This window comes from Danio rerio, chromosome 1 (assembly GCF_052040795.2).
Source record: "Danio rerio strain M-AB ecotype USA chromosome 1, GRCz13ab, whole genome shotgun sequence".
NCBI classification, from domain to species: domain Eukaryota; kingdom Metazoa; phylum Chordata; class Actinopteri; order Cypriniformes; family Danionidae; genus Danio; species Danio rerio.
In genome coordinates this window covers 35117519-35135010 of record NC_141021.1, presented here as the reverse complement: position 1 = coordinate 35135010, position 17492 = coordinate 35117519, and the positions used below count along the sequence as shown (strand labels likewise).

The 17492-nt window shown below is 37.2% G+C and overlaps 1 protein-coding gene across 4 annotated transcripts in view; it reads right to left on the bottom strand.

Moving 5' to 3' along the window:
- Positions 1–16345, bottom strand: part of nlgn4xa (neuroligin 4 X-linked a) — a 188390-nt gene extending 172045 nt beyond the window's left edge. For 3 of the 4 annotated variants that reach the window (XM_087236005.1, XM_087236006.1, XM_087236007.1), the window contains exons 1-2: positions 16033–16345; positions 9374–10128 (exon numbers count right to left, since the gene is read on the bottom strand). In XM_087236005.1, coding sequence (XP_087092131.1) covers positions 9374–9836 — 463 coding nt within the window. In that variant the 5' untranslated portion in view covers positions 9837–10128; positions 16033–16345. 4 annotated transcript variants of the gene reach the window in all.
- Positions 16346–17492: the final 1147 nt, after the last annotated feature.

The following is a 17492-nucleotide window of genomic DNA, read 5'->3' as shown; positions in this document are numbered from 1 at the left end:
CATGTTTGAGTTATAGAAAACCAAGTCTCTTTTTTAAATATCCTGATGTTAAAATAGGACCATGGTGACGCAGTGGCGCAGTAGGTAGTGCTGTCACCTCACAGCAAGAAGGTTGCTGGGTCACTGGTCTGAGCCTCAGCCGGGTCAGTTGGCGTTTCTCTGTGAAGTTTGCATGTTCTCCCTGCGTTCGCGTGGGTTTCCTCCCGGTGCTCCGGTTTCCCCCACAATCCAAAGACATGCGGTACAGGTGAATTAGATGAGCTAAATTGTCTGTAGTGTATGAGTGTGTGTGTGAATGAGTGTGAGTAGTTGTTTCCCAGTGATGTGTTGCAGCTGGAAGGGCATCCGCTGCATAAAATGTGTTGGATAAGTTGGCTGTTGATTCCGCTGTGGTGACCCCAGATTAATAAAGGGACTAAGCCAAAAAAAAAAATGAATGAAAAATGAATGAATAAAATAGGACCCAAATCCCAGTGATTTTGAGGTCCATCGCACCGTGATGTAGGAGTGCAGTTTTCCCCGCTCACCAAATTCATTGACAGGCACCATATTTCTATAATAAAACATATACACATGTCCACAAAACGTGTTTTGCAAGTAAACTGGAAATATTTTTACATTTCTGTGATTTTTATACATTTGAAAATTTTCAAACCAAATCTAAATTTTTAAATAAAATATATGTATATGGGCATGACGGTGGCGCAGTGGGTAGCACAATCGCCTTACAGCAAGAAGGTCGCTGGTTCAAGTTTGCATGTTCTCCCTGTGTTTTCATGGTTTTCTTTCAGGTGCTCCATTTTCCCCCACAGTCCAAAGACATGTGAAAAATGAAAACAATTTCATTTGTTAAAGATATTTGTGTATTGCTCTACATCCTGAGTGTATTAAGCAATGAGTGAGCAAGGTGCACAACTAATGCGCTCTGCGTTGGACTTTAGACCTGCTCTCAGCTGGTCTATTGTGCAGTCTATTTTACTAGTCTTTACAATAGCAAAGCACCAGCAATGCACCTTAACACACCTCCTTTTATAGAAGAGAACGCCTATGGGCGCACACATGAGCACAAATGCATTTGCTATTTAAACAGCGTGGTGCAAAATGTCAAATCGGCACTTGCGTCAAGCTGAAACTAGCAAACAACATTTGCGTTGCTCCATACATGATAGGGTCCTGAGTGTTTTAAATTTACTATTATTTAATTATAATAGTGCCCAATACACTATTGTATATATGATTGGTAACGAAGACAGCTTGACACTAACAGAAACTTTATAGGTCTGCTGACCCATTACAGTGACTGAATGTGCACACTCTGATCCACTCATCTAATCAATAAACAGTGCAATGCAGAGAATTATAACAAAAATTATGTTGGTTTTCTTTTTGACATTTTAGTCTCTACATTTTTTGCAAACAAAAATGTGTTGCTCATTCATTAGAAGAGTAGATCAAAACTTGTGCATTCACCACAGAGGACGAGTTAAGTTTCTGTTTGTGTCAACCTGTAGGCAATAAAAAAAATTATATTCATTTTTGTTGACGAAATTAACAAAATACGCAGGAGCAGCAAAATACACCTGCTATATTATTTTGTTCTAAGGCTTGTTTTAATTTTGCAGAAATGTAATAGTTGTGTATTTCCTATGACAAAGAGTTGCATAGGCTATTAATTAAAATACTCATACAAACTCAAATTGTCTGCACCCCAATGAACACTGATTAGGGCAAGTACTGTAAGTTTCCTTGAAACTGTTTAAATTCATCATGATTGACTCAACCAGTTGATAGAAACATCCATTTGTCCTTAATGACAATAAAGAATTATCCATTCACTTCATATTTAGCATCTACACATTTACACCTTGCCCAGCAGACAACTGAACATTCCAAACATGGAACATTATCCTGCTGGAGTTAAAAGAGATGGACACACTAATACCAGAATGAGATGTGCATGCTTAGCTAGTTTGCAGATCACAGTAGGTTGGATGTGGAATTTAAATGATGCTCAAATTGCCTAATGCGTGCCAAGAAATATTCTCCACATCATTTCTTCAGCAGCAGCAGCAGCATGAACTGTTGATAAAATGTGGTATGAATCCATGAACTCATGTGGTTAATGGCAAATTCAGACCCCACCATCTGCATCGCATCAAAAAATCATGACTCATCAAACAAAGTGACAGTTTTCCAATAATCTAATGTCCAATGTGGTGAACATATGCCAACTGTAGCCTCAGCTGAAGGAGAAACCTGCTGTGTTTGCCTGCTGCTGCTGCAAAAACACTTAAAGGTTCAAGAAGTGGATTCAGAAACGTTTTCCGGGATAGCACTGTAGTAATACATTGTTATTTTAGTTATTGTCACCTTCCTGACAGCTTGAACTATTCCAGCCATTTTCCTTCAAACCCTCTCATTAACAAAGCAATTCCACCTGCATCACGAGAAACTGCTGCTCATCTGATGTTGTTGTTGTCGTTATTTATTTATTAGATTTTTTTTTTTTTTTAGATTCAAACTCTATAGAGACTGTTGTGCATGACAATCCCAGGAGATCAGACGTTTCTAAGATATATTTAGTGGCGTGTAGTAGTTTGAGATGACATTGAAAATCTGGGATTCAGAATAGAATTTAAAGTTGAAACTAAAGAAAAAAACCTAAAATGTTTCAAATGTTCACTTCTGTTTTTAAAGTCAGTTTATTATAATTTAATTAGAAATATGTATGTATTTGTTTGTAGTAAGTTTCATCCACATTCCTGAATAAATTCATTTGTGTCTTCATTAAATCTTTTTTTTATATATAGATATTTCTCCCAGGCTAGTAAAATAAAAGCTTAAAACGCATATAGACTATAAAGTCATATTATGTACTGCAGTGCAATACCAGTGCAATTTTAACTGCATATACAATTAACTGTTAATAAACAGGCCGTGAAGAAAAAAGAAGAGCTCTTTCAGAAATTTTGACTTGTCCTAAGGCTTGTGCACAGCGAAACATTTTTTGCTCGCGTTTTCAGTCGACGTTTAACGAATCGTGACTAAATACTGTGATCGTGCACAGTAAAGTGCAAAATGCCAGATGTAAAAGCGTTATTTTTAAATAAACATCTCATGCTTGTTTTTTTTTTTTTGTTTTGACCCGCTGCGTCAAAACCTTCTCCACCAATCAGACTGGCACTTTTTTTTACGTGCACGGAGCTATTACAGTACACAGCACTTGGAGGCGCTCAAGCGCAAAACTGTCAACGCAAGCGCACATTGAAGAAGATCCCCAGAGCCGATATGAACATGGAGCTTCTTATTGCTCTGCTGAACAATACTCATTTCTTCACCGCTAGAGCTACTGCTTGAACCTTCCATGACAACAAGCTTGTCAACTTTGTTTTCTTCTTCTGTGTTACAAGTGGGTGTCAGAAGCGTAAAGTTGTGTAGCGCCATCTAACGTCAAGGAGTGTTTTTGCATCTAGAAAAATGTCTTGAAAAACGCTGACAATAAATGCAAACAAAAGTGTCCCGTGTCTACGAGCCTTATAGCATGAAAAATACCATAATATAAAACAGTAGTAGCCCCAAAAAGAGATGCAGATTCAGAGTTCCACATGAGGTGGTTATTAATTAGAAAATAATAGAAATAATATGAATGTGAACATTAGGTGAGCAAGTTACATTATAACACTGTGCCCTAACAACATTCTACGTGACAAGATTGGCAGTGATAACAATTTGGCTGTTTGCACCGGACAAAACACAACAGAATTTTAAATACAGCCATTTAGAAGCACAGAATAGTGCACACACTACACTACGACCTAATGGTAAGGTTTATAATCGCATTAATACATGCCGAATCTCTTTAACATTATTAAATGTACATGCTGAATTGCTGACATGGGTTGGCTTGCATTAAGTAAAAAAAAAAAAAAATAGCAGACATTTCTAAACAATAATTTCAGGTGTTGGTTAGAACAAAAATTCCTTTTAATATGGAAAATATTCCTTCTATCGAATGTCGTTGCTTTATTAAGAACACAAAATAAATCAGCCTTTAGGCTTACTACACTACTGTTGATGTCGTCAATCTGGCAACTTGTGCTTGTTTTGAACCAGGCGTGCAATACCTAGTTTAACCACTGGGTGTCAAACGTGCATACCCTACATTTAAATAAAAGTCTTGACTGGTTTTATTAAATGAATCAATAAACAGGGCGAGGCTGTGGCGCAGTAGGTAGTGCTGTCGCCTCACAGCGAGAAGGTCGCTGGTTTAAACCTCGGCTCAGTTGGCCTTTCTGTGTGGAGTTTGCATGTTCTCCCTGCCTACGTGTGGGTTTCCTCCGGGTGCTCCGGTTTCCCCCACAGTCCAAAGACATGTGGTACAGGTGAATTGGGTAGGCTAAATTATCTGTAGTGTATGTATGAGTGTGTGTGTGTGAATGTGTGTGTGGATGTTTCCCAGAGATGGGTTGTGGCTGGCAGGGCATCCACTGCGTAATAACTTGCTGGATATGTTGGCGTTTCATTCCGCTGTGGTGACCCCGGATTAATAAAGGGACTAAGCCGACAAGAAAATGAATGAATGAATCAATAAACAAACATACATTTGGTCCACCGAAATGTTTTTTGTTATGCCAAAAACTGTCTCAATATAATAAAGGCACAATATGTAAGTTTTTGCTGCTAGAGGATATATATTCAAAACAAACAATCTGACTCAGAAAATCTGACAGAAATTTGTTCTTTTAATGTTAAAGGCATATTATGCAGATTTTGCCACTAGGGGATACAAAATAAATTGCAGCGTAACCTTTATTCTATGCCAAAGTAGATCACGTTTTAATCTTTCAGCTGGAGAAGTCATACTGAATACATTTTAAGGTTCTGTTACAATGCTACTTTGTGCAGTTTAATAAAACAAACAACATTTAAAAAGTGTCTTTAATAAAACTAAACTGGAGAGCGAAAGTGTTTGACATCATTTTCATGGAGACACAGGACAGTCCATGTTACTAGTAAAAAAAAAAAAATTATTTAGATTTAAGCATTCTTCTAAACATTTGGCATAATGTAAGTTAATAATACAGCAAAATATACAGTATAACACTAATTTAGTGGCTTTTGGATATTTTAATGAAAGAATCGTGTGCCTCATCATATTGTGCCTAAAGTCATAGTCAGAATGAAGCAGAAAATCAAAAAGTTGTGGAATTGAAACGAGGTCACTGAAGTAATTGCTAATAAGGAAAGTGCATGACACAGCTCTAAACTAGCAGAGCTTTTATAATGCCACAGTCAATTGCTTCCACTCCTTCTAGACATGTTTTTTTGGAGATGCAGTACTGCTTTAGTATGCTTTATACATTTGAAAAAAATCTCTCTGATAACAATTTGGTGCGGTCGAATAAAATGCATAATATTTAAAAGTGTATTTGGTGTTGGCAAATTTTCTACAATGCACAACCGGAAATCAAAGATGCCATTGTTCATTTTGCAACACAATATAGGCTATTTACTGTATATATCAGCCCTTTAAGATTATGTGTAACCTCATTTTGTAAGCCACTTTTGTTATATTAATAAATAAATATGAATTACATGTATGCAAGAAGGTCGCTGGTTTAAGCCTTGGTTGGGTCAGACGACATTTTTGTGTGAAGTTTGCATGTTCTCCCTGTGTTCCTGTGGGTTTTCTCTGGGTGCTCCGGTTTCCCCCACAAGTCCAAAGACATGCGGTACAGATTAATTGGATAAACTAAATTGACTGTAGTGTATGTGTGTCAATGAGTATGCATGGATGTCTCCCGGTGATAGATTGCAGCTGGATGGGATTCCGCTGCATAAAACATATGCTGGATAAGTTGGCGGTTCATTCCGCTGTGGTGACCCCAGATTAATAAAGAGACTAAGCTGAAAAGATAACGAATGTATGATATAATTATATACATAAATATTTTAGCATTTTTTATTAGTAGTATTTTCTACTTGTAATGTTCAAAATGTTATAAATGGTTTGTTTCATGCAGTCAAAGTCTTGGTAGCACTTTGGATTAAGAAAATCCCCTCAATAAACTCTTATTGTAAATACTAATTAACAGCATGTGAGGTAATTGTTGCAATAGCTTAACTTATGTTTGAGAATGAGGTAGGGTTAAAGAATCTGTAATGGTCATCCAGTATTCTGCAAGTAAATGAGTAGAGAAATAAAACCTCAACCCCTACTCATTATTTTGTTTCAGTTTCAGTTCATGCCAACATGCTGAAATAAAAGTCTGCTGCAACTTCTGGTTCATGCTGCCTTTTAATATGCATTTTAGACTAATAAACAGACAACATAATGATAATGTGCATACATAAAAAAAAAAAAAAAAACATTTGTAATTTTTATCCCCCTTGGAGTGGAAAAGGGTTAAGACTACTTATGTGTTAAATAAAAAGTAAATAAATAAATATTCTTTACAGTGAAAAAGAGTGTCAGCTTGTCTTGGCCACTCATTTACTTTATATAGAGCCTTAAAGGCTGTGAAACAGCAGGGAGTGGGATTAATTACAGTACATGATCATAGGTGTCAGTTTCTCATTTGCACTCTGCGTGTAGATCTCAATTATCTTTAAAACAAGAGTGGATTTCAGATGTTAGGTTAAAGAAGTCCACCCATTGAGATAGACAATGAGGGTAACAAGCGCTGATTTGTCGTGACTGCCCCTTTTCAGTGCCTTTCTTTTTCTCTGAATGGCTTTTTTGAATAGTCCGATGGAAATTAAAATGGTGAGCTTTCCCAATTAAAGAGTGGAAGGGAACCTGCATTGTCTCTTCACCCAGCCTGTCCCTTCAGGCTCCAGCATTCATTGTGATTAATTCACAACAAAACAGGATGCCACCTCCACAGCCTTCACTCGTAACTGCGCTAAGAGATAAAGCTGCCTCAGTCACTAACAGACTGCAGTTTCTTTTGTGCATCTAGCTAACAAAAGATCCAGGCACTAAAACACAAAAATGAATTTATGCGTCTCTAACCTGTTTTCTACCAATCAGGAAGAGGTGAAACAGATTTTTCCTGCTAGCATTGAACATCATGCTTCTTTTTTATATCTGTCATCCTGCTTCAATAGCAATACAACTGCAGAGTAAGTCTCTCTTTAAGCCAAAATGCCAGGATGTTCCCATATTACAAAGGATTTTGAAAAGGGCAATTGAGAGCAAAGGCATGATGGGTGGTTAGCGTTTGAAAGCTAACAGGGGATGACCATCTTCAGTAACGTCTGAAAGATGGATTACAACATCACAGGAGAGACTTTTTAAAAACAAAAATGTAAGCAATCAATATGTTGAAAATGAGTGGAAAAAATCTTCTAATTCATGATATTATTAAATACTACCATATATTCCAGATTGCAGTAACTACTACACAGTAAAACCCAACAGTCAACTTTATCAAATGAAATGAGTGTAGTTAACTCACAATTAACTAAAAGTTAATTATATTCATTTAAAAAGAGTTTTGAACTCAGTGTTGAAGGTAATACGTTAAATAAATGCCTCATTACTTCAACTTAAAAGGAGTAAGTTTACAGTACTCATATAGATTTGCTTTTTTATGGTTGTAGCATCCGGTTTACTCAAACGGTTTGAGTTGCATAACTTATTGGGTTTTACAGTACTCGGTTGGTTGAATTCTCTTCATTTATTAGGTTTCACTGTGCTCAAATTGCTTTGTTTACTCAAATGGATTAAGTTTACAGTACTCATTAGGATTAGTTTTTGAACTTAAATGGTTTGCTGCAATCTGTTTCCTCAAATAGTTTGAGTTACCTTAACTTTTTAGGTTTTACAGTGTAGAGTTTAAATATTATATTTATAATAAATGTAATGCAAAACCATATACTAAACAGCAGGATTCATTTCATACAGTAGCTCCCTATTTTTCACAAAATGGCTGACTAGTCGACTAGCTGTTATCATGACAATTTCATATTATTTAGACAAAAATAATCTGAATATGCACATATTGCTACTTAACATCTTTGAGATACTTATGCAAACAAATTTGCCACATCCATCATTGTTAATATTTCTCGCTTCATAAATCAGTCAGTCAAATGTCAAAGTAACATTTCAACGAACCACACCAACACAATAAAAAATTTACTGCTTCCTGCAGTTTAAATGTAAACAGCTACAATCAACAAAATGTGGGAGGATATACTAAACCCAAAACTTTCAAGATCAAAATTACTCCCAAAAGAAATTAAATTTAACAGCCAACTAAACGATTGGACTTTTTTTAGATTATAACAATCATCCAAACTGACTAGTCTAATATGAGACATAGTCATGATGAGCTTTACATGTGACCTTAAATGGACAGTTCACACAACAGTTTAAACATATTTGTTATTTACTCACCCAGTGGTTTGCTTTTTATGTTCAACACAAATTATAACTATTGACTTCTAAAATAGGAAAAACAAATAGTATGAAAGCCTTCGGTTACAGGTTTCCAACAGTTTTCAAAATAACTTCTTTCTTACATTTATAATTTCCTAATTTCCTAAATAATTTCTTACATTTACATTTATATAGAGCTTTTCTAGACAATCAAAATGCTTTACACATTTCTTGGGGGAATCTCCTCGTCCACCACCAGTGTATAGCATTTCCCTGGATGACACGACGCCAACCATATTGCGCCAGAACGCACACCACACACTAGCTGATTGGTGGAGAGGAGACAGAGTGATGAAGCCTTATGATATGTGGATGGTTAGGAGGCTATGATGGACAGAGGCCAGTGGGCAAATTTGGCCAGTTAAACCTTTTTTTTTTTTTTTAGGACATCCAGGGATTTTCAACGACCATAGAGAGTCAGGACCTCGATTTAACATTGCATCCGAAAGATAGCAGTTATAGAGTCCCTATCAATATACAAAATCCTGCCGGTCTCACTTGCAAGAAACCTATAGCTTTCCCATGTGGTCTCCCACCCTGGGACTAACCAGGCACAGCCCTGCTCAGCTTTAGTGGGTGACCATGTGAGAGCTGCAGAGAGCTAGCTGCCGGCAATTTTGTGTCCAACAGAAAAAAAGTGAAACTCAAAAAGGGCTTGTGAAAAAGGAAGGATGAGTGAAAAATTACATAATTTTCTTTTTTGGGTGAACTACCACTTTAATCTGATGGGTTATCTCACAAAAAAGAAAAGGAAAAAAAGGGGTGAGTCTAAGTAACACAGTTTCAGCAACATTGCAAAAAGCTATTTAGGATTCTGAAGTCAAAGTCATGATAAAGCCAACTAAAAAAGCAACTGATATGATATATAAAAGGAATTAAAGACAAGCAGCACATTATATAACATAAAGAAAAAAAGGAAATACATACCGTCTTCTGTAGGAACATAAATGTTTAAGTACAGGCAGTCTTCACTTTGATCTTGTACGTAGGTTACAACAGTATCCAAGTTGGCGGTGAACCACACGGGTAACATATCATTGAGTAAAAAACGATCTTCCAGAAACTGAGGACAAACAGGAGCAAACTGTGTAGCATTTCGAATCCCTGGCCAGGACATTGGAGGCTCTGGGGGCTGAAACCTTCTTTCTCCTGTGGGCGGCAGGGCATAGGGGATCCCCAAATACTGTTCCACGGGCCCTAGAATCTCATTGGGCAGAGGTGTTTTCAAGCCTCTTAGCTTGCCATAGTTTGTCGTAACAATAGGGTGCTGCTGAGCCCGTGTAATGGCCAGCCACGCAGCCGCAAGCACAATCCAGGTAAAAAGGCGTAGAGTAGCCAGCGGATGAACCATGGTAAGTGGTATCCATGGGGTTCCTCCGAGCCGTGACATGGTCCAGCTGCGGTTGGCAGAGTTGCTTGAATTCAAAGTCCTCCACTCCTCCAAAGCCAAGGTACAACCCAGACTTCAGGCTGCAATGGACAGATGATTGACAGCACACCCTCCAATCTGATCAACGATCATGGCATTCCCCCATGCCATGAGGGCGATTCTGTATCTCTTATATTCTTGTTGTTCTGGACTTCTATGCTTTAGACGAGAAAACAAAATGCAGCTCTTTCCCCCCTGAGCTGTGCTCTGGTGCAACTACTCCCTCCTTTCAATTCCTCCTTTATTAGTTTCCCTGTGGGAAAGAAAGAACAGCCTGTAAATTCTCACTCATTGTCATAAACAAAAACATAAGAATTCCATTTCCTTTACAAATTTGAATGCTTTTGCATTAAGCAACAGAGTCACCGAGGTAACCTTGCGCTGCAGGATAAAACTCAAATAGACTCAAATAGTAAATAAATGCAAGCACTTTGACACAATTACACTCCAGATGCAAACAATAGTTACAGTATTTTGAAATATGATTCTACGTTTCAATTGACTGGACCACGATTTATGTAAGTGGTCTGGTAAATTGATAGGCTCAAATAACTGTGTACAAAGCACTGTAGTGTATACACAAAATATAGTATAGTGTATCTATTTAGGAGGTTAGTTGAACTGAAAAAAAGACGCTCAGAATATACTGATTTATTTTATTGTAAACTGCCTTACGATGATGAAAACAAGCTTTATGATTGAGTAGTTATGTTTTAGAACAACACTTGAGTCCAGTTTATACATTTTCTATTATACCCCTCATCATTTGAAATCATTTCAAAGTGTTTTTATGTCTTGTTCAGATAATGACATCTATTAGATACCATTGAGGGAGTCCTGAATTCATGGTTGTATGCTCTATTACATACCATTATTGTTTACGTATTTGCCAGATGTAATCAGGAGTACTCTTTAGAGTCATTATCAATAATAGCCTGAGACATGAAGACAGTCTTCATGCTCCAAGAGTAGATTCAAACACATTTATTTATTATTCGTTGATTCTGGACAAGTACAAATTTGGAAATGTGGCAAATCAAAATATGTCATGGTATTACAAAGCGATTAAAGATCCTGAACCCTGGATTTGTGCTGAAGTCATTTGGTTTATATGTAAAAATATGGCATACACTTTTATACAAAAAATCCCTGCAAGGTAAAAATTGTATTAGTTAATCTGTAAATCAAACCAATGACCTTGACATTGCTCAGATACCTGAGCTGCATGAACACTCTTCAGAGTCATCATCAATAATAGCCTGAGATTTAAAGACAATCAGGAGACTCAGAGAAAAAAAAATCTACACAGTTTCAAACAGATTTATTCATTATCCTTCAACTCAGGTCTGCTGTTTAATTATGAATTTAAGAATTGAGCAAAAGAACACATTTCATGCTATTAAAAAAAATGAATGACATGAAAAACACTGGCTTGTGACACCTCTTGCTGAGGAACTGTTAAAGGTCACAATGTTTCCAGCAATCCTTCCAGGAAGATCCACAGGAACACATCAAAAGCATTTAAAAGAAATTTCCTTAGAGGCATATATTAGAGTAGACGTGAATACAAATTCACCTCAGATTTAAATGTATGTGAATACCAAAATGGTATGTCTGCATCACATTTATTGTCTGAACAAATGATAATCTTTCCACCTGAATGAACAAACAGAAGAAGTGCACAAACCTGAAAGCAGATTATGCACAAGAAATGCTACCCTGCATGCAAATTTGAATAATGAATGCTCCATGCATTTCATCCTCATACAAGAAAGAGGAGGAGGAGAGTGGGTGTGAAAACAAGAAGCAAGACAGTCCTGATCAGTTGGTGCTTTTGGCATTTTTGAACTTCAACACAATTGTACAACACAAACCATAGCTCTGATTTTCTTACAGTAAGATCAACACATGGATTGCTAATACACATTTGCGTCAAATTACTGAACTTGGTAGAATGGCTTGGCTTGAAATTACTGGACTTGGTAGAGTCTCTGGAGGAAACTTTAATGACTTGAGTCCTGAGTAAATCTAAAAAAGTGATAAACTCTTCCTTTTGCTCTGATCCCTCAGTGAATAACTCTAAAAGTAGAGTGGGGAAGCTTCCAATGAGACATTCTAAGATCAGTACTTCTCATTTAAATTGTAATTTAAGTTTTAAAGAGCATCATTCTGCTAAAGGCTTCAAAATATGGTCTTCAGCAGATGTCACATCCAGTGTTATCTACATTGTAATTTTCAAAGCCATTCTAAATAATTCTTCAAGAATCTAAGATTGATTGATGTAACTTTTTCATTTCCTCATATCAAAAAGCAATTTCAGCAAAGATCAGATGGTAGATAGTGTAACCCATGGAAAGTTAATTGTGCGAACAAAGCAGTGATGATATAATAGACTCATTGAGACAGTCACATTAACTTAAATTGGTGTTGAGCAATGCTAAATTGCAAAAGGATTAAGGTTATCTCCACTTCACCACTCCATAACAGAACGCTTTGCAACAGCAGGATGTTTTAAGCACTGACAGTCACAAGAGAAAACAAGAAAGCGCAAGAACACAAACAACACAGAAGCATTAGCTGCTTTATACAATGCAGAAGCCATCCTCTGATATGGTAAATGACTGTAAAATATGATTCTAATAAATATTTTGCTGGGATTTAAGAGCATTTCAAAGGCGATATTCCTCGAAGACAGCATCTAATGAAGGAATAAGACTTTAATAAGGCTTGAGTCCCTGTACACGACATGCTTTAAATGATTTTATTGGTGGTCTAAGAAAGACCCATCCCGTGACACCCTGGGGTTTAACGTCCACTCTTTATTTGAAATTAAAACCATCATTTAGCCAAGATATCAAGGATTGTGCTTTATGCATGCTGCAACCATTTAAACAACCACACACACAAAAAAAAAAATGTGAACAAAACAAAAGGTTTCTCATAAAATAGGATAAACAAATAAACATTAAGGTAGTGTGTATGCCAACTAACTGTTAAACCCTAAGCTCTCAGTAGTTCTCTTTCTGTCCTTCTCCCCTGTCTCTCTCTCTCTCTCTCTCTCTGACAAGCATTATGACATTGGGATGGGCATTTCAGAAAATCTTTCACATAGATACAGTATATTGCCTCCATAGCAAATGGGCCTAAATGTCTGACCGGCGATTTAATTTACTGACAAAAAGCTATGTAGCATTCACAAGTTTGTATGCGCTCATCATCTGGAGTCTAGCTAGATCAGCCAAGAGGGATTTATTCAATAACTTTACGCCAATATTGCTACATCCTCAAGCAGTGCTTGCATTCAAAAGGCCCAGTTTGAAGGCGCTTTCTGCCAAAATACCCTCATAGAACAAACAAGAAAAAAATAAAAATATCAAAATGGGCTACCAGCCCAAAGAGATTATTCACAAGACTTCTGCAGTTTGCTCAATGCTTATTGATTAATTTAAAATCTTTAAATCTTTTGTCCACATAATGAAGACCAAAAGCTCCAAAAAATCACTGACAGACTGTCTGAATGGATGACCAGAGAAGAGAGAAAGTCAAACAAGTTTGGAATTTGGGTACTTTTTCTTTTCTGCTTCATTTTGGTTGAACTTTTTAATGCTATCAAGTACTGTGAATATTTTATTCTAAGTGGCAATTGTAAAGTGCAAGTTAAATAAATTTATTTAAAATTACTAAAGACATTCTATTTGATGTGATGAATGTGATTTGATTGCCATTTGTGCATATAGTTTTGGCATTTTGCCCACATCTGTCTTGCATGTAGATATACGTGATTGCATGCAATTTTCATTGTAAATGTACCACACACTCTTGTCTTAAATAGACACTCATATTGTGAGTATGACAAATAAAGAGACGGGAGAAATGAGACCAAGGAGAATAAAAGGTGAAAAAATAGCATTCATTGCCTGTGCGATCACTGAAGATAACTCACACGAATCTCAATGAAGGTACCAGGTCTCTCTCTGCATTTTAATTATAATAAATGATCTATTTGAAGGAGGCTCTAACAATTGCACTATTCAAATCATGACTCAAAACGCAAAGGAGATGGCATTAAGTCTGTCCAAATGATAGACAAAAGACCATAGAATAAAGCATAGAAAACGATATGACCTTTTGGTGAACTTCGAATAAACGTGGTTTGATTCCACAGCAACTGCACCTGTTATGACTTTTTCAACATGGCGTCTGGGCTGGCAAGTCAGCTGGAATGTGTTTTCTCTAGCTGTATTTTCTCCTTCTATCTTTCTGACAGTTGACTGAGTGTGGACAGGAACCCCAGAAAGCAAAGAGAGAGTGAAAATGCATTTAAAGGTGACTTTAACAGCCATCCACTGATCCTGTGAGCTATAGAAAAAGAATGAATGAAAAAATAATACAGACCTACTGTTTTAAAAAACAGTAATCGAGATTAGAATCACTTTTGTTTGTAAAGGCTTACTGTATTATACTTGCACATGGCTTGTTCAAACTAACAATTATTACAAATTACGTCTGCATATTACTGCACAAGACACAAACATAACTTCTGATGCGACAAAATTTTTCCAAGCTAATGACTAGTGGCCTAAACTTATATACATGTTAAAACTTGCTTTATTTATTTATTTATTTTTTTTTTTGTTTGTTTGTTTGTGTGTTTAGATTAGGCATACTTGATAAAACTATTTTGCACACTAGTAGCTCAAAATAAATTTGTAAAAGCAATAGCAACAACATGGCACCAATGGCAAAATTTCATCTGCAATTCTATAATTTCACTATTTTGTCAACTATTGATACCATGAAAGTTTTCTATAGGCAATTGTATCTTGTCTATACTTTAGTTACACACAGATAACTTGTTTCCAAGGTTTGCTCCTTAAGTTACAGGACCATTTTTACCATGTCTGTTAGCCTATGTCTGAGACTTAGACATTATATTCTATATTTAGGCTATATAGTAGTTCAGTCCAACAAATTTACTTTAAAAGTTCAAACAATGAATGGTTTGCTAATTTATAGACTCAACATGTTCTCTTTTCAATTTGCGTGAATTATGAACCATTTCAACACTTAAGCCGACATTAATGTCACGCAGCTGCCTTGACAAAAGTGAAGGTTAAAATTCTGTACACTGCGAATGTTCGAGAGACGGCCCAATTTCCCCTCCTCACCCCATCCCAAAAACACGCACATACGCAGGAGATGTCCACAGTACCACCTTGTGGTTCACCGCTGTATAAGCGGAATACCTCGAGTTAAAACAGTGGTCCCTGTGATGAAAGTCCGGACTACCGCATACATATATGACAATGTAGTTTGTCTGTAGCCAGAAGCAAAGCTTACCTTAAGCTACAAAACACGCCATATCGCAAAACCAAGTGCTCCTCGATATGAGCGCATCCTCTGCAAATGTCCTGTCAAAGCACTGACACTGCGTTTTACTTGCGAACACGTTATAGCGATGCCATTTAAGTATAAAGCTTAATATGATGGCTCCCGAGAAAATCTCGAAATAAAAAGTCTTTGAGTCGAGTTACAGAATAATACGCATAGCCTATGGATATGCACAGCTATAAAAGTAGGCTATAATGAGAAAAACCATCGCGCAGCACAGTCTCCACCGATGTTGGCTAGCCACAGGTAAGTGATGTACTGAAACACTTTTCCCACACGATTCCTCACATAAACACTAAAATAAATAAATAAAACGTTAACCTTTAACCTAAAATCCACAGAGTTATGTGTGCATACGCGTATAACGCACATGGAAGACTCTCTTTCATGCAGTGCACTTGCGGCGCATCTCTAAATCAATATTCGACACCAGCAAACTGTTTAATCATACTTTGGTTGTACTTGTCATTTCGATGAAAAAAAAAAAAACAAACGTCCACGCAAAATCTGCCCCAAAAACTACTGAAACAGGTTATACGGTCAGCCTTTTTCATGCAAATCAGCGTGTGTACCCGGCGCGAATTAAACACTCATAATCGTCGCATCGTTCGGCCGGATAGATGAAGCTTTTACAGAGCGAGAGGGAGAGAGAGAGAAATCCTGGGAGCCAGCTGGATATAAGCGTGTTCTCGGCGTCAGAGAAAACAGTTCAACTCTTTATATAAGCACAAAAATAGAAATACTTCCACAGCTGCTCGTGTCTTACCTTTGCGGTATCTGCATTGTACGGCTTCTATCCTGACGCACGACTTCCAGAGGTACGGTCAAAATGTATGTGCCACACAAGGGAAAAATCAAACTCCGTTCTGCCCCTGTTAAAATCCAACGTGATGCTGCCGTCCGAGGGAGAGCTTGCACACGGAGGACTGTTCAGCTGAGACGCGGCAACATATCTGATGTAAATGACCCACATAGATTAAGGTAATTCATTGAAATCACTGCGGAGGAACAGTAAATTGTAGAGAATCTGATTGTCTCCATAGAAAGAGGCAGCACTGACTAGGAGGAAAAAAAAGATTAAAGGGAGAGAGACCAGGCGCTCTCTCTCTCTCTCTCTCTCTCTCTCTCTCTCTCTCTCTCTCTCTCTCTCTCTCTCTCTCTCTCTCTTTCTCTCACTAGAGTTGCTATTGGACTGCACTAAATGAAATTTACAATCCCTACAACCAATAGATTGCCGCATTCACTGTCACCTTTTAACCAGCTGCTATTACTGTTGTAATTGCAGGGTGTTTGTAGATTAAATGTTCCAGATCATAAATGAGCATGATCAATGCATCACGTAAATGAGTAATGTTGTACTGAATAACAACAACATGATGCTTAAACATATTTCACAACTGAATCAATTAATATCAAGTATGGGCTGCTGTAGCTTAGTTTTACAAATAAAAAAGGCTGTTATTGTATTTACCTGCTGTCAAACAAACTAGTTGCAGAAGCCACAAATGATAAAATGTGCACATGGTACCTACTGGAAACAAATATAGAACAATGTATGCTTTAAAACTGCATAAAATGATAATAGGACAACCACTGGAGTTCACTTGACAAAATCTGTTCATTTGGATCATGCAGCATCATTACACAGAGTTGATTATTTATTTATTTATTTATTTATTTATTTATTTATTTATTTATTTATTTCAAGAGTTCACCCTTAGCTGATGATTGATAGTAAAGCATATTTGGCATGCTGTCCCGGGAGAGAAGCCCAGAGTTCAAAAGATCCTTGAGCCTAGGGCTCCCTTCAATTTAATAGGTGGAAGGAGTTTGAGCTTGAGAACTTCACTGCCATAAGTAACACACATGAACTACTATTGGCTAGAGTTCATCTGTAGTCCCAATTTGGTTTGTTCAATTCACCAATGTTGCATGTCTTTGGACTGTGGGAAGAAACCGGGGAACACGAGGGAAACCCAAGCGAGCACAGGGAGAACAGGTAAACTGCACAGAAACATCAGCTGGCATGGTAAAGACTTGAACTAGTGACACTCTTGCTGTGAGGCAACAGTGCTAACCTCTGGGCCATCATTCTACCCTGTCTAGGAAGGATGGAGGAGTAGGAATGGAAGAGGGGATACTTTAAAATGAAGATACTGAGGTCATAAAACGAGGTTCTTTATAGTAAGTTCGGAATTCACTGATTGGTGGATCGTGTAATAGCTA